Raw genomic sequence first — 21,921 nt, 5'->3', positions numbered from 1 at the left:
GTGTGTGTGTATATATATATATATATATATATATATATATACATGTTATTGAACAAAACTGGTTTATGACAAATGCATATTAAAGCTTTGTATATGTCTTAATTTAAAGCTTAAAGAACCAAAATCAGATAAAAGAGTTGCAGTAGAGCTCTTGACTGGTGGCTGCGGCTGAATGGTTAGAGCAGTCGTCCTCCACTTGCATGGGAGGACTTTAACAAGAATTTAACAAGATTAACACTTAAAACAATTTTTTGTTTGCTCAAAATTATAGTAAATGTGTGTCTCAGTCCAACATTTGCTTAATAAATGCACTTTAATGGTCAAATCAGCTGCATTTCACCGGGGTGGTGCAGCTGTTTTGACGGTTCCAATCAGAGAGCAGAATGAAGGTGGGGAACTATGGCAGGCCGATTGAGTCATTAATAGCTGGTGAATATTCTCTGTCATCCAGGACATTGTAAATTCTAAAATGTTGAAGAAAAAACAAAAAATTATAAAGTATAATAAATAAAGTCCAGTTGTTTTTGTCTTGAACTTTTTTGAAATTGTCATTATAGCCACATTTACCTATTACAAGATACAACAGCATGCCATACACTATTACTACTCTGCTGCCATTAAGTGGCTGAAAGTGGCACTGCTTTATTTTTTTCAGTCAGAATGAATGGAAAGGTCATATCTCAGCCAAAAAATTGTTTATAAATATGGGGAAAAAAAATCCATAAATATGTCGCTTCGGCCTATAAGTCGCAGGGCAGGTAAATTATGCAATAAACAGCGATTTATGGGCCAGAAAATATTGTTACTATTTGTACTACTTTCCCTACTTTGCGGTTTTTCACTTATCGCACGCGTGGGGGGGGGGGTCCCCTAAACCCCACGATGAACGAGGGACTACTGTATACAAGGAGTGATGTTGCATTACAGCAGGCATCAAATCTGAGATACTGTGTGTGATGGTGATGGACGGCCTGTGCACCTTTGTCGATAACTTCCAGCTTTTGCTACCCAGTGGACAGAAAACAGATGGCATCATGAGAAAGGAACATTATGTGAAAACTTTGAAGCATAAATGGGTTTTTCAAATGAACAATGACCCTAAGCAGATCACCAGATTAGTTTCAAGATAGCTTAAGGACAAAGCGTCTCAGTCGCTTAGAAAATTTTTGGGCAGAGCTGAAAAGACCACAAATTTCACTCATTTTCACCAGTTCTGTCAGGAGGAATGAGACAAACTTCTAGGAAATTATTGTAAGAAGCTTTAGGAAGAAAATCCCAAACATTTGTTCCAAGTCATACGCTTTAAAGGCAAAGCTAAGGAAATTAAGTTACTACTAAGAAAAAGTTTGTAAACTTGGTCACTTAAACAAAAGTATAAAAGTTGTGTAAATAAAAATAAAATTATTACTCATTATTATGACATTTAACAAAAATAAATCATTTTGTGTATCCTAACTGACCTAACGGAGGAAAGGTTTAGTGTGATTTAATGTGAGCTAAATGGTTGTGTGTTTTAATACAGTGTGTAAACATCTGGTATCGGCCATAGCACTTCACAACAACTATAATCTCAGGTTACTATAAAAAATTGTTTTCAACCAGTTTGACACGACTGTCAACAAGGAAGAGGGCCGGCAATTGAGGAGGGGGCGTGACAAAGAGACCTTCTTAGCACCAACATAACTGGTTTGTTCCACTTTGGAGTAAGCTGTTGGGGGAAGAATCAGTTTTGTGTTGTGCGTTTGCTTGACTGATGAAGCCTTCTGGATGGAAGATGAAACGTTTCAGCACAAAAAAAAAAAGAAACTGTCCAGATGACCTGACTGAAAAATGTTGGATTGTATACCTGGATTATTGAGCATGGACTTTGTTGTTATAGATGCAAGAGTCAAAAAGTAGGTTTACACCATGGTAATGAGATCTGCTGTGTTTTGGTTTGGAGATGGTGACTAACAAAAAGACAGGAGGAGGAGCTGGATGTCGCAGACATTTTCATTGGCAGCTAACTGGACAGTTTAGAAATGAGTATGTCAGAGGGAGAGCTCAGGTTTAGAGACGGAGAGATGAGGCTGAGGTGGACTGGATATGTTCAGAGGAGAGATGGGGGACGTATTAAACATAGAATGGTAAATATGGAGCTGGGAAGGAAGAAGAGGGCAGCATGGTGGCGCAGTTGGAGAGCTGTTGCCTCAGCGAGAAGTTTGCCGGTTCAAATCCCGGCCCAGGACCAGGGAGACCACAGAGACGGTTAAGGATGACGTTCTGTGGCTTGGTATGACGAAGGATACGCTGAGTTTGGGTGAGATGGAGGCAGATAATTTGTTGTGGTGACCCCTAAAAGGAACGAAGGGACTTTATTAACTTAAAATCACTCTACTGAAATTGCACTTCATGAATCAGGTTAATTGTAGTCGACACCTGACTTTAAAAGGTAGAAACCTATTCAGTGGGAAATGATCTACAATATGTAAAATATGAACAACCCTTGTTACTGCTTGTGCATAGAATTTTTATTTTCTTATTTCAAATGTTTCTTTTTTTCTTTTATCTTTCATCTTCATTGCAGTTTTTCTCCACCAGAGTTAGATGCAGCTAACGAGAGTCTGGTGAACACCATGTTTGTGGCCTGTATGGCAACCTGTCACTCACTGACCAGGATAGAGGGGGAACTCTCTGGAGACCCTTTAGACCTCAAGATGTTTGGCGCTACAGGCTGGGTAAGCAGAGAAGTGCAGTGATTTGCTTTCTCTGCCTCTAATGAAACCATTTGCACTAATGGATTGTGCAACAATACACTCTTATTAAGCAAAATTCAGCAGAGATCAATTTTTTATGTCGTTGGATTTACCCTGATGGTTTAGCACTTCGTATCACTCTTTGATACTGTTTTTGTTTAGATATTAGAAGAGCCAACGGAAGAAGAGACTGCGCTCCACAATCTGTTAATGCCCACAGTCGTTCGACCTCCAAAGCACAGCACGCCTGAAGCAAATCAGAACCAACAAGTCCAGGACAAGGTAAAGTGATTGTTCAATTCACTTCTATTCACTTTATTTACATAGCCCCCATTCACAACACGACTCCATCCATCCATCCATTATCTTTACCCACTTCTTCCTTTCTGGGTCTCCTTCCAACAAAACTCATTGAGTCAAATTCTTTTTTTCACATTCATTCCAATATAAATCCAGCTCAGTCCACTTCACCTCAGTTATAAAACATTGCAGTCAGAATTAGTAAGTTATATAAGAAATTAATAAAATGTTGTTATAGGGATATTATTGTGTGTACAGGCACTGGAATATTGAGGACTTTAACCTGTTTCTATATAAGCCAATGTTCCAAACATCATCTCTACATGAGTTTGAGTCTCAATCTGTTATAGGTATTACAGCAGGGATTCCTAACCTGGGGGACCTGCCTCCTAAAGGGGGTCCTAGAGCAAAGAGGGGGTGTGAGGCTTTAATGGCGCAGAGGCACTTACTATATTTTTGTACATATGCACAATATTAATACACTAAAATATTATCAACAGTCAGGATGAACATTTAGTTGCACCAAAAGCTGCTGTGGAAAATGGCTGCCTTTCACTGGTGACTGATTTTATTAATTAATAAAATTTTATGATAATAAAATAAAACAACTGAGAATAAACCATAGACGGATGCATTTTTTTTTTTAATTTTAAAAGCTTTCCTTGCTAATTTAATCTCTCTTTACAATGAGACCAACATCCAGATACAAAGTCCTACATCCAATATTTTGTGTAACTGAGGAACAGAGTTGGAGAAATTTCAAATTGGAGATTCAAGTCTGATGAACAGTTTAATGACTCTGTATGTTTTAACCACTGATTACTACATGATTCAGAAGATCGTTTTCCTTTTACCAACTTTTACCAGCGTCCGTCCTTCCGTCCGTCCGTCCGTGAGGGAGGGAGGGGACCCAACCCAACCCGAAGGGCCTTCAGTGAAGGCCTAAGAATTCAACACATGTGAAGTGTTACATTTAAAGTTTAATATTTATTTTATATCAAACATGAAAATATAGTTATCCAATCAGATAGCTTTAAATATTTGTCTCCAGACAGAAACATAAGGAGCTCTCATTGGTCAGGACTTCACTATCATTGGAGAAGGTGTAACTCAGTGAACGTCTCTCCAGGATGCGTTTGTTTAATAATTTACAGAAAAACTAATCAATCAGAATTCTCATGAGTGAGACCAAAACACGGTGCTCTGAGTTTGTGGGAACGTCTTGCAGACGTTTTTTTTTTGACCTCATGAAGGTTTGTGATGCAGTTAATTACAACATGTAAATTCAAAAATCCACACAAGGTTAGGTATGAAATTTAGGTTTACATTGATAATTTTTAATACTACAGTTTTAATAGAAACCGTAAGTTAACAGTTAACAGTAAGTAAACTCTCAAATCAAAAAGTATGTGGACTCATTTAACATCTTACCTCTCCATCAATCTGGTTTCAGGAAACAACACAGCACAACAGCTTCTTCAATGAAAGTTTTTAATGACATTGTTGAAGCACTGGATGCTAAGTATTATTGTGCTGCACTTTTCTTAGACCCGTCTAAAACTTTTGACACTGTGGATCATAACATCTTGTGTCATAAGCTCTCAGAAATTGGTTTCTCAGATCACACCATTAGTTGATTCTGTAACTACCTTCAAACCAGAGGCAATGTGTTCAACATAATGGTATTTCCTGTAGTTATTTAACAGTTAACAATGATGCACCACAAGGCTCAGTCTTAGGACCCACCCTTTTTACAATCTACATATGTAATGTAGGTAAAAACATCCCTGATGCATCCTTACATTTCTACACTGATGACACAGTTGTTTATTGTCGAGCTAAAACTGTTGCTAAGGCTTTCTAGCTTTTGCATTCTGCATTCAACATCATCCAGTCTGATTTGTTTCGCCTCAAACTTGTCCTAAATGCTGACAAAACCAAAGGAATGCTTTTTTCAAACAGGAAGTTGGTCCCAGCAGTTCTTCCTCTGATTTTATCCTCAAATGGTGTCCCCATTGAGTTTGTCGATTCCTACAAATATTTGGGTATCTTGGTCGACTCGCATCTCTCTTTTAAGCTCCATGTGGAAAACCTAGTAAAGAGACTGAAAGTTAAACTGGGTTTCTTTTTCAGAACCAGATCCTGTCTAACTCTGAATGTTAGGAAACGCCTTGTAACTGTGACTTTCCTTCCCTCAATTGATTATGGTGATATTATTTACATGAACGCTCCAACGAGCACTCTGCAGATGTTGGATGCTGTCTATCATGGTGCACTAAGATTCATAACTGGCTGTGATTATCGTACCCGTCATTGCACCCTGTATTCACTGGTTAACTGGACATCGTTAACTTCACGCAGACTCTCTCACTGGTATATTTTCATCTTTAAATCACTTCTTGGTCTGCTGCCTTCATACATCTCCTTCTACATGTCTCTGCGTGAGTGCAGCTACAGCGTGCGCTCTCAGGACATTATTATATGCAGTGTTCCCTCATTGAGAACTGAACTTGGTAAAAGGACCTTCTCCTACTCCGCTCCTGTTTCCTGGAATGTCTTACAAAAAGATCTGTAGCTCTCGACCTTGACCTCTCTAAGTGGCTTTAAGAATCTGATAATTTCATGGCAAAAACCAATGCAGACATGTTCCTGGTTTTAGTTTTCTACACCGCCTTATAATCTAGCTGGGTTTTTTTTTTCCACTACTTTTCCTTTTAATTATCCTTTTAATCACCATTTTATTTTCATTTGTAAAAAAAAATGTTCATGCCTCTTTTATGATTGTCTATTGTTGTCGTTGTTGTCCATTGTTGTCATCATTTGTTAAAATCAGCTCTCTCTTGTAAATGAGTCCCCGAGACTCAATGGGACTAACCTGTATAAATAAAGCTTGAATGAAAAAGTTCTGTAAGTTACTATTAAACTTCAGTGTGAATTATTAAAATTACATGTTGTACTTGAAGGTAAGACACTGTGAGCCGCATGTCCTTCTGGGTAATCTTGGGACAGAAATGGGTGGGCTTTTTCAGGTTTTGTGTTCAGATGGTTTTGTCCCTGTTGGTTTCGCTGTTTAGTGATGGGTTGCTTTTATGTTTAGGTTGTTGTTAGTAACTGTACAAGAAACGACACCATAAGTCCGATGTTGTGCTTGATGGATTAAAAGAGAAGTCTTTCTTGTCACTGTGTTACTGGAATGATTAACCAATAATAAGGTGTTGTAAATGCACTGTTACTCTGTGTCTTCCACGTTAGCATTTACTAGGGTTTTTTCAATATTACTTCCCAGCTGAACGCCTAGCTCTCAGTTGTAAAAATAATCACAAGTGTTGCACTTTCACATTTCCATCACAGAAGATGTACTCACCTATATTCAAGCAAATTTAGCCCGAAAGAAAACTTTCCAGGAGAACAATGGCAGAACGTTTTTGTTAGTCTACGAAAAAGCTGTTTGACTCAAACTGACCAAGCAGAGTTTCAAGTCGTTTTTCTATTTAGTACTAAATATATGTCTGAATGCTCCTTGTCACAAAAAACGCTGCTCCAACTGCTGCTAACCCCAACCCTAACATGTTAAGCCTTTGTAACATGGGACTTTTGCTCCACAGTCCTGTGAGATTGGTATCGTGCGTCAGTTTCCCTTCTCTTCAGCGCTGCAGAGGATGAGTGTGGTAGTTAGGAGGTTGGGGGAGAAACACATGGAAGCCTTCCTGAAGGGGGCCCCGGAGGTTGTGGCCAGCCTTTGCAAACCTCACAAAGGTCAGACATTTCTTCTTCTACACATTGGTTTTGGTGCAGACACTTCTCAGGTGCTCCTTCTGCAGTGCATGTCCTCAGGCCGGCCTGGCATGGCTCTGTCCTTCCCTTCAGTCCCACAGAGTTTCACAGAGACTTTGGAGAGCTACACGAGGAAGGGCTTCAGGGTCATAGCTCTGGCGCATCGACAGCTAGAGTCCAAACTTTCATGGCACAAAGTCCAGAACCTCAGCAGGTACGGCTCTAATGTCCGATAATATGCGTCACAGAACATTCAGCTGCTCCTTCCTCTTTTTAAAATCGTCTTTGTCTGATGCATGTTTGTTGATATTAAAGTTGAATTGAAATATCAATTTTTTATGTTTCCAATAAGTAAAAAGGTATACAATCAAAACGCACAACAGTGCAGTCAGAACTAACCACCAAGCTACTAGACTGAAGCAACAGAGTCCCTGTTGTTTTCATGCATATGACCAAAACATCTCTCTGTGAGCCAGGTAAAGAAAGACCGTAGCGACTCTATTGTGAGAGGTGTGTAGTTTAATCTGCACGTCAATCTAGGTTACATAAGTTTTTCACACAGTTCAAAAGTTGTTGATTTACTGTTGTCATAAATGTGGTAAAATGTTAACTAAAATAATACATGTGTGCAACAATAAGCAGCACAGGAGTAATATCCAGCTCAAATCACAACATTTTGACATGAAAAGGCCAAATTACATAAAGATTACAACAGTCAGTTTGAATTTAGTGTAAATCCACATTCTGTAATGTTGCAAAGGCAAAGAGGAAGGGAGGAATGAAAACAACAAATATTGATGTTTTTCAGTTCCCTAATGTTTATTCCCTAATTTATTTATATAGCACATGCAATAAATACAACAACGTTTGACCAAATGTGTTTTACAGTTTAGTCAAATACAAATGTAAAGCTGCACTAAGAACAAGAAAATACAGAGATCATGTGCCATCAAGGAAGCACAAGAAACATCAAAGTTCATGGTCAATAATCCAGGTTAAAAAATCCAACAAAGTTCAGTCTGGACCGTTTCATTTTGTTGAAACGTTTTGTCCTTCATCCAAAGAACTTCATCAGTCCGAGGACCCACAAATAAACTCAGTCCTACAAGCAGCACACTCACGTAGCGAGCCAACCAGTTTGATGGTGATAAGATGGTTGCTGGTGAAGTCCTTTGGATGAAGGATGAAACATGTACAAAAAATAAAAATAAATCGTCCAGATGACCTGACTGTACTATGTTGAAGCACAAGAAAGTTAAAAATAAAATGCAAAACACAACAGCAAGGTATAAGAAGCATCATCTCTAACTGGTTCTCAGACTCTGCATGGATCAAATGCCAAGGAATAAAGATGAGTCTTGAGCAAAGATTGAAAAGTCTCAGCAGTTTTTTCCACAATTTTAGAGCAGTGGCTGAAAACACCTGATCACCTCTGGACTTCAGTTTGGATTTGGGGACATCTAATCTGAGAAACTGGCTAAAAACTGACTAAAATAGTCCAAACAAGAGGTAATAAAAACATGAATCACTTTTTCAAGGTGGGAGATATCACCTTAGCAATGAGTCTTAATTGGGGGGAAAAAAACTTCATAACTACATTTATCTGTTTGTCTAATTTAAAAGCACTAGTATTTGCCAACCTTCAGTACATTATTTTCCAGTAATTGTAGCAGTATAGTCTAAATCAGGGGTCGGCAACTTTAAATGCTCAAAGAGCCATATGGACCGTCTCCAACAGAAAAAAAAACCGGAGCCGCAAAATCCCTTTGACATCTAAAATGACATGTTTTTGTCAGGGTTTTCTTTTTTTTTTTATCTGTATGTAACAAAAACATTTTGAACTTGGAAAAAAAGACGCTTGGTTGTTGCTTACGTTCAAATAAAATGCTCTGTCTATGAGTCCTCCTCATATTTAAGAAATAAAAAGCCAAACTTAAATTATACACCTGCAGAGAATCAAAAATGTGTCAGCGTCCGTGTTCCTACATCATTTTATTGCATGCACTGGAGCATGCAGTCAGCTGTCAACCTGAATAAAAAAGGGATTATTTCACTTAATGTCAAACATATACAGTATTTATGGTCTGCTGCTACTCTAACAATATCTGTGCGCTCCCGTAAAGCACCTAGCAAGATGGCGGCACACATATTTGCCTCACTGTAAACTGCACTGTGGTTAGCTATTGAAGTGTACATCTATTTCAGTGTTGCTAAGTCTTTGTCCTCACTCACTCGGACATTTCCTTCTGTGTTTGTCAGCAACAAGTTTTTTGTACAACTTCTCTTTGTCAGCTTTATCTGTGAACTTTAAAAAAGCAGCATTTTTGAAGGTGCCTGTTGACTAAACTCTGTTAAATAAAGTCAACAAAGCAGCATTGTAACTGCATATAAACATTCTGAGTTGTTTCACACATAGGCTGAGTCGAAATCAAAATCAGAACTTGATAAAATGGCATTGTGTTAAAACTAAACCTTTATCTCTTTGATATACAAATATGATCCTGGTTCACATCACCTTTGTTTTACTCATCTTGGAAGGAATAGTAAAATTTAAAACTAGTGAAGTTTATTATTTCTTTTTAATTTTTTTAATGGTTTGCAGGACTAAAAATCTGAATTTTCTGCGTTCATATTTTCTATGTACTGTCCCAATTTTTTAAAATCTAAATATTCCTGTTTACTGATTTTGTGAAATTTGGATTTAAAAAGTGACACGAGTTTTTAAAAAAAAAATTTTTTATTTGCTTTTAAGTGACAGTGAAGTTTTATGAAGTTCATGCTTTGTGTTTGTTGCAAAGGGATCTGATCGAGACCAACATGGACTTCCTGGGTTTGATCATCATGCAGAACAAAATCAAACCAGAGACTGCCGGTGTTTTATGTGAACTACAACAAGCCAACATTCGTACTTTAATGGTCACAGGTAACCACAGAGATGTTTACTCGTTCATGACTTTAATGATCAGTTTCTGTTTTGTACCCACTCCTTGTTTCTCCCTGACATCCTCGACCAGGAGACAACATGCTGACAGCCATTTCTGTGGCTCGAGACTGCGGGATGGTTCGTCCTCACGAGAAGGTCATTATTGCTGATGCTGTGCCCCCCAAAGACTCCTACCCTGCCAGCATCACGTGGTGTTACACCGACATCCCTGCTCAGACTGTCAAGGACAATCAGGTGAGCTCTAAAATGGGCCAAGTGCCACCACAACAGAAAGGTGATTTCAGGGTTAGGGTGAGGGAGTTTTTCCTTTCCACTGTCACCTTCATGCTTGCTCAAGATGAGAGTCTGCGAAGAAGTTAAACTCAAAGCAGTCTGCTCCTCAGATAAATAATGTTAAATTATTATTTTTATATATGAATGTTTCTGTTCAGTGCCCTGAGATGACTTCTGTTGTGACTTGGCGCTATAGAAATAAACTAAACTGAATTTTGGCATAAATAATTCAAAATTTCTTTTTGAAGTGATCCAGGCTGAACCAAAGCTGCTACAGCTATCTACCACTGCCTCTGTGTTCACAAATAACCATTGAAATAGTGTATGCACGAACTGCTACAAAATACAATTTGAGCCGTTTTAAGGCAGCAGCAATCTACTTTGATGCCTTTCAGGCTAGCTGTTAGCTCATCAGTCTCTCTGAATTAAACTTTATTTCTCCAAACTGAGGACGTTCAAAGAGCTATCTACAGCAGGAACGATTTTAATTCTTCTTGACTTGTCCAAAAAACTGTACTTCAAAAATCCCTGAACATCCCTTTAAAGAAATTATATTAAATATATCACAGAAACAGACATCACAAAGTACTTGTTGAACTAAAAATAAGAAGTAGAGATGAAACAACTACGCAGATACAAACATCAGGATAAATTAAAAGTCTAAAACAAATAGACGTTCAGTTCTTTTAAGCTTTCACAGTTTTCATAAATAATAAGTCGGATTAAAGAGAGATTTAAAGTCTAGAAGCGACAGCCTCAGTTTAGCCTAAATATTTTCATGAAGTCATTTATGCCGGTGCAAGCTAAGACCCTCAACACACAGACAAGTTTGTATTTCTACACAAATGACTGACATAATTTACTGCAGCTTTGGGAGCAAAGTTAAAAATCTGAACTCAGTTAACATGAGTCAACAGAGCGTCAGATTACATGTTCTCCAGGTGAATTCGGATAAGGTGGCCTTCAAGGCCAGCCAGGGAAGCCAAATTCAGATAAACACAGTTGTTTTGGGGACAGGCAAAACTTAATGATGTCTACCTTGAGTCTGTGTTGGTCCACTCGGGTTCCGAAATGTCCAAATTACGTGGCCACACCAAAAGAATGTGCCTGAGTAAAATCCCCAAGATCTGATCCATTCTGCCAAAAGCATTTGAGTCTGGGTACTTGAGACACGAACCAAGCCATCATAAGGCAAGCAGCATGATCGGGTCCAAATTTGCTGCTGACGACTTCCTTGTTTGTAGATAAACCAGCGACCAGCCAAATCCAAAAAGCAGGAACCAGTTATCATAAATCCAATTATAAATGTGTCCTTAAAATCCACAAATGGCAGCAGAGATAGACACATCATCAAGTTTTCCAAGTCGACGAGATATCCAGCTGTGTGCGTGCCAACAGGGCAAATCGGCTCATCAAAAGCCTGTCTTCTCTTCGAAGAAATGTTGTCAATTGTGATCTAATCAAGTTCATAATTATTGTTCGGAAGATATGCAAGAGAGGCTCAAAAGCAGTTTCACAGACAGACAGAGCAGCAAAGCGGAGAGGGAGAGGAGGGGGAAAAGCGTCCGACCTCGGCAAGAGCAAATAAACATATGTTTGCATAATTTGAGCTGACTCTTCCTTTTAAAAGGTGACGCTATCAGTTGTTTTGTTGTTTCTGCGTTGTTTCTCCTACAGAGTGCAGAGATACCCATGGAGGAGGGGGCGCATCACTTCGCTGTGAGCGGCAGAGGCTTTGCTGTCATCACAGAACACTTTCCTCACCTCCTTCAGAAGGTACAAACATAATGTCCATCTTATCGCATGTCAGCATCCAAACTGCTGTGATACAGTTCAGTTTTCTGTCCACATGGGGGTGCTGCAGCTCACACTAAGAGCCACTGTGTTTGCTCGCATGGCTCCAGACCAGAAGACTCAGCTGGTGGAAATCCTGCAGGGTGTTGAGTGAGCTTCTTTCTTTAGTTTCATTTTTGTTTTCTAAACTTTGCTATTCAATGTTCATCTGTCTCTTTACCTTCCAGCTACATCGTTGGGATGTGTGGCGATGGTGCCAATGACTGTGGAGTAAGTATGGATATTGCACAAACTGATGTTGTTTTTCTCGACTCAGTTTGTCATATAAATGTAACAAATCAGTTTTAACATTTTTTAATATCTGATCTGTCACACAAGTTAGGTCACAAATAAATAACAGGTAAGTGGAGGCGATGTCTGTGGGTAGAAGAAAACAGAACTGTAAGCCCAACATGAGTTAAAAGAAGAAATTGACATTACAAAATCTTATCTAACCAGGAAACATCCTTGAGGTTTAAGATCTCGGTTATAAAGTACCCTGGCCAAGACAAGCAGGAGCTCAACATCTGTATCTAGAAAGGAAGATTTGCACATCACCCATAAAAAAAACCTGCAACATTAAGCCTAAAGAACTATCTTCTGTCTTTGTCTCTGTCACTCAGGCCCTGAAGAGAGCTCACAGTGGGATTTCTCTGTCAGAGCTGGAGGCATCAGTAGCTTCCCCATTCACCTCGTCCACCTCCAACATTTCCTGCGTCCCCAACCTCATCAGGTGGAGACATGTTTCTGTTCCAAGCACGACAAAACCAGACACGTTGGGCAGAACAGTCATTGCATAGATTTTACAGCCACAGCTTCTCTTTTTTATCTGGATTTTTCTTTAAAGTTTGAACAAACTCCTGCAGCTGTGGCCCAGAGAGATCTTTGGCTCAAAATATGAATAAAAGAACCGTTTGACTAATATGATATTTTCTTTCTTTTCTTTCCAAAGGGAGGGCCGAGCTGCTCTCATCACATCTTTCTGCGTTTTTAAGTTCATGGCTCTCTACAGCATCATCCAGTACATCAGTGTCATCCTGCTCTACTGGGTAAGAACTGTGCATCTTTATTCTTCCTTGTTTTTTATCTTTGTGTTGCCAGAAAAAAAACACGTAGTTTGAGTCACAGCTAATAAAATGTCAAACTGGGATATAAAGATAGAACTGTGCTAATTTCAGAAAGCTTCAGAGCTCCACAGCGTTCGTGTTTACAAAGATCATGGAGTACAAAACAACAACTAGAATGTTCCTGGAGAACTTTTTGATGGGGAGTGCCATGTCGTGGCCATTTTAAATTTAGATTTGACAGTACTATGTGCTTGGGTTCACTCTCAGCTACCAACTTACCAAATTTCAGCTCATTGTGGCAAAAAATTTATGACTTAGTATTTTTTTTTTCTTAAGCTATGGTGGCCATCTTGGATTTTTAATTTGGATTCAGTATGTGATTGGGAACGTTCTCAGCAACCACACCAAATTTCAGCTCTGCATGTGTAAAAATCTCTTGAGTTAAAGCCATTTAAATTTAGCTTTGGTGGCCATCTTGAATTTTTTATTTGATTTCAGTACTTGTGGGGCATTGCTCTCAGCTACCACCACACCAAATCTTAGCTTAATATTGCTAAAAATGGTGGATTTATAGTTTGTTTCAATGAGACAATGGCGTCTTTGTTAGCAAATTACGTTGCCGTGGTAACTCTAAACGACAATAAACGTAATGGCACACATCACATTGCCGAGCCGGTCGTTTTGATTTATTTGTGGGGGTACACTTTGTGGTTCAGGCTACATTAAAGATGATAGAAGAGCAAGATCCTTTTCAGGTGGATAATAATAGATGGCTCAGTCCCCAATAAAAGCAAAAAACATGTCTGTGTTAGGTTAGCCAGTCGTTGCTTTTATTTAGATCAGAACAGGTTATTAAAAATTGGGCTTATCTGACATGTCCAATTTATAGTTTAAGTAAACAAGAAAATATTTCAACGTTGAGCTTTGATTAGCCGTTCCGTTGGAGTTCTAAATAAAAACCCTGAAAGTTGAGTTGTGTTGAGCCCAACTTGTGTGTTTCAGATTTAGCTCCAAATAAAGGATGCTTGAAGCTGGACTGAGTTTACCCAGCCTGATTTAATTTAAATTTACTACAATCAAAAATGTTGGAATCTGTTTGTCTTATTTTGTCTTTTAAATGTAGCTTAAAGACATCAAAGGTCCAGCTTTGTTTAGCCTATCTGATGTGGTTCAAACTTAGGTTTTGTTTAAACAAGAACAAATTTTCCAACTAAAAATTATTCTTGCAAACACTGCAGAGTTTTAAGAAATGTCTTCATCCACACTAAAACAGAGGAGATAATCCCAAAACGCTGTTGTAATCATTCTGGGTCTGAATGTGGTGCTGTAACGCTGCCACAAAAATACAACAAAATCTGGAACGACCGCGTGGAACGTGCACATAAAACTTGCACACAGAGTGCAAAATGTAAACACAGGAGTAGGAGGTCAGGTTTGAGTTGTAGGGTTTTCTCAAAACCCTGTCTACACATGGATGCAAGACTCAAACAATGAAAAAGTTTTGAATAGTTACTGAAAATATTTTGGTGTGGATAACTCTTTAGACATTTGAAGCCCAACTCTTGAGTAGCCGTCTGATTATGTGGTAAAAATAGAAAATAATTTATGAATTTGTTTTTTAAGACAGTGGGAGAAGCCATTCCTTATTGTAGGCACTACATTAGTATTTTAGTGTTTGCATTTTGCTTGTTTCCTTCTTGTTTGTGTTTCAAAATAACTTCTCTTTGGCTCAGTTAGTGCAATACTTGAAACACAAGAGAGCAGATCTAGCTCGTAGCGCTTCTTAAACTCAAGTACTGCAGAGGAAATTCAGCAACAAGACGAGACAGCACTGTTGTCTTCTTTATTTCTCAGTACACGTGGATTAAATCCCTCAAAAACACAAACTTCTTCCACAACTGCAACAACTTCTATTGATTTTTTTCTTTGCCTAATTTTGATGCCGTGTGAAGGAGTTGAGATATGAGACTCCTTGAAGAAACTTTAATCTAACTGGCCTGTTTCTGATTGCTCAGGTGTCATAATGTATTGTAAGAAGTCTAAATGAGACTCAAAGAAAGGTTGTGCTGTATTTGAAAGGAAGAACATTGTGCACTTTTAGATTTGTGTTACACTCTGCCTTTAGTTTTTATTTATTTAATTTAATAATAAATAATAAAGTGCTATGTGTTGTCATCATTGTATGTTCCCATACAAAGATGAAATTGGTTCTCTGCATTTAGCCCATCGCACCTGGGATACATCCAGGTGGAGCAGTGGGCAGCTATGAAAGCACCCGGGGAGCAATTTGGGATTAGGTGTCCTGCTCAGAGATACCATGAGATGTGCATTGACTGGGAATTTACCAGTGCAACTTAGTTTTGTTTGATTTTTTAAAATATATTGAACTTTTCTCTTAATTCAGATTCTCAGTAACTTGGGAGACTTCCAGTTTCTCTTCATCGACCTCGTCATAATTCTCATCATCGCCTTTACAAGTGAGCAACACGACGAGCAGCACAGCAGTTTTCAGCAAGCCTTGGTCTGAAGACAGAACAGGAAGGTGGTTTGCTCACAGCTTTATTTGTGTCTGTCGTCAGTGAGTCTGAATCCAGCATGGAAGGAACTGGTGTGGCGTCGCCCCCCATCTAGTCTGATCTCTGGCCCGCTGCTCTTCTCAGTTCTGACCCAGATCCTCACCTGCCTGGCTTTCCAGGTCCTGGCTTTTTTCTTGGTACAAAAGCAGAGCTGGTACGAGACGTGGACGCCTCAGTCTGAGTGAGTCCCATCTGTTGTAGCTTCTGAAGCCTCATCTACACTACTCCAGATATTTTATTCTCTGTTTATATTTGGTTCTCTCCACACGGTCTAATGAAAGGTTGACATACTCATACTGGGCCACTAGGTGGCGAGAACGCTCACATTAACAATGTATCACAACACAAAGAAAGAACATTCAGAAGCCAGACTTTAATCTACACCTTTGAAGCAATCTTTAGCTTTTTATTTTTATTTTCTGCATCTTCAGCTTTTTTTTTTTTTAACTTCAGCTGCTTTGTCTCTTTATTTTCAGTGCAGTTCTTATACCTGACCATGATGGGATGGCGTTCAGTGTGTCCTAAAAAGAGTGAGGGATCTGAACAAGTGGAGGTCAAAAGAAGAAATATTAGGACTGAAGTTTATTTACAACAGAACAGTATCAGAAAGTGATGCACCTAAGAAATCTTATAAAAAGACCCAGTACAGAACCTGAAAGATTCATCATCCTTCAGCCGACCAGCCTCTACATGATGAGTTTTCAGCTAAAAACTCTGGGAATCCCCTTGGTGCAGTCAAAACCTTATATTTTCTGTTTGTCAAACTGTGTTATCGTTGTAATATTTTATAAATTCAACAACAAAGTAGGACACATTGTTTTGTTGTGACAGTCTACTGGTAACACTGTGCTCAAAGATCCAATTTGAAACTGGATGTTTGTGTAGTTATCTGTTATGGGTCGACACAACTCTGGTTAGTCACTTCGGTTGTAGAGCCTTTTTATGCCTGATTGAGTGAAGGTGTCCTAACAAACAAAATGAAAATGACTGGCAAGCAGCCAAAGTCCAAAAGAACTTATAAGACATTCAGAAAGCCTAAAGAACCACTGATTGAAACCACTTTAAAGATTTAAAGACATTTTGGCTGCTCTGAAGAAAATATAAAGGAGTGAGAGCTGATTTCAAACTGTGAACAGCACAACACAGAAGTCTCCATAGTAATATAGCTGTTTTCACAAATATAAACTTTATTATTTCAAGTAAATTCCAGTTCCAGGTGTGCAGTGATAAACTGAAACAGAAGCAAGAGATAAACATGCCTTGTCCACACGCTGAAGCTTGTCTGTCTGCAGGCGTTATTTAAGAACTGTCCTAAAAGTTGTACCGTAGTAACAAACATGGTTGTGATGAGTGAGAGGAAACGGGATCTGTGAAACCTGTGAACACTCGGGCTACAAGTCCCTGTAAAGATAATTTAATAGCAATTAAATTCCATTCTTCTGTCATCTTAAAAAAAAAAAAAAAAAAAAAAGTCAACCCACAAACATGAGTTCAAAACAGGCTGCAGATGGAAACGGTTAGAAATGTCGTAACATTTCCTTCATGCTCTCCTGCAGTGCCTGCAATGGCTCCAGACCCGGGTTCTATCGCAGCCTGAACGTGACGACTTCCCCCGACCATAAAAACATCAGGAACTACGAGAACACCTCCCTCTTCTACGTCTCCTCCTTCCAGTATCTGATGGTGGCCATCGTTTTCTCCAAAGGGAAGCCCTTCAGGCAGCCGAGCTACAAAAACTGTGAGGCTTCTCCAGAGACGCAGTGTGTCGTCTCAGTAATTTCTGCATACAAGTTATAAATAGTATCTTATATGTTCTAGTTTTTGGATGACATCAATTTGGAGAAAGTTTTTTTTAAGTTCAACAGGGCTGAAGAGCTAATGGCTGGTCTGAAAGCAGCTAACACAAAAGTGGATTGCCGTCGTTTTAAAACGCCTCCTTTACAATTTTATAGCAGTTCATGCGAACACTGTTTTGTAAATGTCCTGGTGCTCAATAATCCAGGTAGATAAATCTAAAAAGATGAAAATTTTCAACAAAGAACCCATCCCGAGGACGTGAACCAACCTTTTTTGTAAACCTTCAGTTATGAAATACATAGTTATTCATATATTTCTATGTCTTTTGAACGTGCAAGGAGTGGCAGCAGCAGGTAGCTGTAGCACATCCAGCAGGAATTCCATGATAAATTTCCAACATAACCATATAATGTAAAAAGAACAAAAGTCTCTGCTTGAACCTTTGACATTTTGGAGTTCAAAGTTTTACCATATTAATGAGCTCAGAAGAAAATCCTTTTCCCTTTCACAACAACTTAGATGTCAAAGATTTAATAGTGATTCATGCAAACTTTATTTTATAAACCTTTACAACACCATAAATTTCCTCACTTCATGGTTACTTCAGCAGAAATGTTGTGAAACTTCTACCAAAGGTTAACCCCGGGCTGCAGCAGAATTGTTCCAGCTATCTGCTGCTGCTGTTTGCTTTTAATAAAAACACAGAATTATGTATAAAAATAAAAATCAAAAGTCATAAGAAAGTGGCTTCAGCGTAAAAGGTTGTAAAGTAGTGTTTGAATGAACTGCAGTGAAATTTAGAAAATTGGAGTTGTTTTAAAATGACAACAATCCACATTAGTTCTAGCTGCATTGGGACTAGCCGTTAGCTCATCATTCCCATCAGACCTAAACTGTTGTCCAAACTGAGGTCGTTAAAAAAAGATACCAGTAAGATATTGTTTATAACTTGTTTTTTAGAGGGCCCTACTTAGACATGTTCAAATGGTTCCTTTCATGTGCAATCATTTAATTTTATTGTATTTTTCTCCATAAGGGCCGTTCATGCTGTCCTGTGTTGGACTGTATTCTTTCCTCCTCTTCATCATGCTGTATCCTGTCCCCGCCATCGATCGATTCCTCGAGGTAAAACTGTCCTTTTTCTGCTTTTCCCTCTCTCTGGATGCCAGTAATCCTGGTGATTATTTGCTGGGACGTTGATGCAGTCCTTTTACTCCTATTTTTGTGATTTATAAGACCACGCAGGTGAATAATCCCCTGGATTAGTGACATTTACTTGAATAAGAGGAACAAAAACTGTTGTGCAAAGTTTCACCATGCCTCCCCTGACCCCCCTCAGATTGTGTGCGTTCCTCATGACTGGCGTGTGACTCTGGTCATCATCGTTGCGGCGAATGCGGTCGTGTCTTTCCTACTGGAGGTACGTTTTCCTGACATCTCACCTTCTGTCTCTCATCCTGTAGATTCAAGCCTGTAATCTGCTCCTCCCCGCCCCCTCACCAAATCAGTCCACAGCTGCTTCTTAAACAATGAAATCAGTGACTCTTCTTCTCTTGGTGTTAAATGGTGTGTGTTTCTGGGTCTGAAAGTCAGTCTTGATGATCAGCTGGTGAAATCTCCTGTAGATTTTGATCCTAGACATCATCCTGTGGAGGCTTGCTTTCAATCAAGGGGCAGCGGGCCCCGGAGAGTCCTCCTCTGCCCGCGCACCGCAGGTCAGAAACAACTTTTCTTCCTTCCGTTTAACCTAATCTCACTTTGTGGCACATTGTTCTTTAAAGACTTTAAGACTCTCTTACTTCCCTTTTCATTTTATTATGTGTATGTCAGGGTGTTTGTTTCTTTCTTTTTATTCTTGCATCATTTTTTCCATCAATACCTTCTCGTAGTTGTAAAAGCTCGCTGGACAAAATCTTGTTTTTCCTAAAGCTTGAAGAATCCGATTCAACCACAACAAACAGGTGACTTTAATATGTGTGCTTGTGTGGCTGTCTGTTAGCAAAATATCTTTTGAACCACTTTATTTATTTTAATAAAACTTTAGGAAAATATTAATTGAATATAAATCTGCTACTCATAAACTTTTGGTACCAACGTAATTCAAGATGGCCGTCACAGCCCACTAACCTTGAAAACACAAACATGGCTATAACTTAGTGAGTATTTCAGATTTTATGCTTAAATGTGTTTTCAGTTGTTGCTGAATCTTTCCCAACACATACTCTGTGATCTTGCTTGAGATTAAGCATAAAGTTATTTTTAATGTTTAATCAAAATAGTTACCCCTTCTCATCCTAAGATGGTTTATTTTAAACTCTGCCATGGAAGGCTGCAGGTGTACTTGGTAATAATGAGAAGTCTTTAGTTCTTGAAGCATTACAAAACATTAGCTGGGTTTTATTTAATTTCTGTTTGCATCGTCATCTTTAATACCCCATTGTCTCTCTTTCATTTTAAATAATTAGACTCTTTGTTTGTAACGATCATCACACTTTACTTTGGAGACACAGTCACTTTATGAAAGTCAGATTTTTTTTATTGACTGTCCTGCTGTTTGGAAGAAGCAGCAAAAAAATTTTTATGGGAGAATCTTGAAATGTGCTTAAAGCTGAAACTGAGTTGATACAAGTAAAATAGGAACATTAGCTAAAAGAATCAAAACACCAGCAAAACGCTAAAAGTACCAAAGTGTTAGCTAGAAGGTAAAGGTAGTGAAACACTAGGGGAAAAAAAGAAGTTAACTAAAAATAGCAAGGGCTAGCTAAAAGTAAAAAAAAGCTAGTTAAAGGCAAAAGTAGTAAAAGGCTAATTAAAAGTAACAAAATAATAGCTAGAACTTAGAAGCTAAAAGTGGCAAATACTAGCTCAAACCAGCGAAAACTAAAAGCAGCAATTGGATAACTACAAGCTAAAATTCTCAATAGTCTAGCTAAAGTTTAAAAAAATAACGAAAAGCTAAAGTAACAAAAGGAGAGCTAAAATATTCCAACGGCTATCTAAAAGCTACAAATGACAAAATGGTAAGTAGAAGCTAAAAGTAGCAAAAGGATAGCTAAAAATAGCAAATGTGTTGCAAAGTGTGCCTAAAAGCTGAATGTTGCAAATGGCTAACCAAATGTATCAAAATGCTAGCTAGAAACTGAAAGTATCTAAAAGCTAAAAGTAAAAGTTTGTAGCCAAATGTTAAAAGTAGCAGAAAATAACGCAAATCTGGATAAATTAAAAAGCTAGCTTAAAGTAGCAAAATGATAGCTTAATAACTAAAAGAAGCACAAGAAGACAAAAGTTTGCTGAAGCATAATTTAAAGAAAACTGTGTATTTAAAGGAAATAAAAAGATCTAATTTCTAAGGGGAAATATTAAAAAAAAGTTCAAAGTTTCTTAAATTTAAATGGCTAAAAATATGCAAAAGTAGTTAGATAGCAAAGAAGCATTACAGAAAAATAAAACAGGGAAAGAGTGCTGTGAATCCTAAATGAGCATTTACACACAAAGCTGAATACTGTTCCTTTAGTTGTCATGTTTGATGCGTTCACAGGAGGCCAACGACCGCTGGGGGGCGACTTTCCTCTCTCGGTTATTCTGTCAGAGGAACAAGCCCCCGAGGGTGCTCTACAAGCAGCTCGCTCTGGAGCTGCAGGATGCTGCCGACTGGCCCCCCAAACCCTCCTCGGTTACATACGCCAGTGACCCACTGCTCTGCATCTCTGCTTCCCTCTGATTCAGACAGACTCGGCTTGATGTTTAAACCAGCCTGGTGTTCAGAATGAGCTACAAGCTGCTGGACTCCAGCAAGAAGGACTCAATCAGGACTAATTAACCAGCACTGTGAACTCCTCATGTTTAGTCCTCCTTCACTTGGATTCACCTCATCTTCTTTTAAACCTTGAGTTTTATTTCTAACTGCTGAAACTTGAACCAGATTGCAAAAAAAGAGTTTCTGCACTCATCCTGTAAAATAGGAAGGCTTCATCAGCCTTTAGTTTTTTTAAAGCAGGGACCAACAGCTGACATGGCTCAATATGCTGCCTTCAAGGTCACTTTTTAAAGAGATGTTCATGTGTATTTACAAAGACAATGTTAAACCACATTCTGAAACATTACAAACCCATGACTGAGGACGAAGAGAAAACGGCTAATAACTGTCCTGCAGTTCCCCCCGTGCCCAATAAACAATGTGGGAAGACATTAGGAATCAAAAAACATCAACGTTAAACCTATTCCAGCACACATGGAAGTGGTGTTCTGTGGAAAACTTATGAATAGTTAATTTTTAATCTGTTTCATATGACACCAAAAGGACTTCTGTGTTTGGTTGAAAATTTTGTTATAACAATACTTCTTGGTAGGGATGCACGATATTGGATTTTTGGCCGACATGTTAAAACTTATTTGGCCGATTACAATGCCGATATTTGATATACTTTCTTTTGTCTCTTATTTAGGCTCAGTTGCTACAAAAATTGTGTAACAGCTGTAAGAGCTGGTGACATATATTCAGTAACAACCATATGATATGCAAAGCACTTTAACTTATATTAAATGAAAAGTGTTAAATGTTATTTATTAGCATTAGTCACCTGTGATGCTGTCTCACTTGTGGAGGCTTGTTCCAGGTTCCT

At 38.6% G+C, this 21,921-nt stretch overlaps 1 protein-coding gene across 1 annotated transcript in view; it reads left to right on the top strand.

Moving 5' to 3' along the window:
• The window catches only part of LOC119414192 (probable cation-transporting ATPase 13A3), a 46,664-nt gene extending 24,996 nt beyond the window's left edge, over nt 1-21,668 (top strand). The window contains exons 14-31 of the mRNA XM_037681292.1: nt 2,123-2,247; nt 2,567-2,717; nt 2,898-3,017; nt 6,641-6,791; nt 6,903-7,023; nt 9,608-9,732; nt 9,824-9,987; nt 11,704-11,802; nt 11,891-11,970; nt 12,048-12,090; nt 12,483-12,592; nt 12,812-12,908; nt 15,331-15,403; nt 15,506-15,683; nt 17,059-17,240; nt 18,336-18,424; nt 18,639-18,719; nt 20,838-21,668. Coding sequence (XP_037537220.1) covers nt 2,123-2,247; nt 2,567-2,717; nt 2,898-3,017; nt 6,641-6,791; nt 6,903-7,023; nt 9,608-9,732; nt 9,824-9,987; nt 11,704-11,802; nt 11,891-11,970; nt 12,048-12,090; nt 12,483-12,592; nt 12,812-12,908; nt 15,331-15,403; nt 15,506-15,683; nt 17,059-17,240; nt 18,336-18,424; nt 18,639-18,719; nt 20,838-21,020 — 2,172 coding nt within the window. The 3' untranslated portion in view covers nt 21,021-21,668. The remainder of the gene's footprint in view (nt 1-2,122; nt 2,248-2,566; nt 2,718-2,897; nt 3,018-6,640; nt 6,792-6,902; nt 7,024-9,607; nt 9,733-9,823; nt 9,988-11,703; nt 11,803-11,890; nt 11,971-12,047; nt 12,091-12,482; nt 12,593-12,811; nt 12,909-15,330; nt 15,404-15,505; nt 15,684-17,058; nt 17,241-18,335; nt 18,425-18,638; nt 18,720-20,837) is intronic.
• The last annotated feature ends 253 nt before the right edge of the window (nt 21,669-21,921 follow it).

This window comes from Nematolebias whitei, chromosome 9 (genome assembly GCF_014905685.2).
Source record: "Nematolebias whitei isolate Nwh7 chromosome 9, NemWhi1, whole genome shotgun sequence".
Lineage (NCBI taxonomy): Eukaryota > Metazoa > Chordata > Actinopteri > Cyprinodontiformes > Rivulidae > Nematolebias > Nematolebias whitei.
Note: the sequence above shows the minus strand (reverse complement) of the source record. Positions and strands in the feature narration are given on the sequence as shown.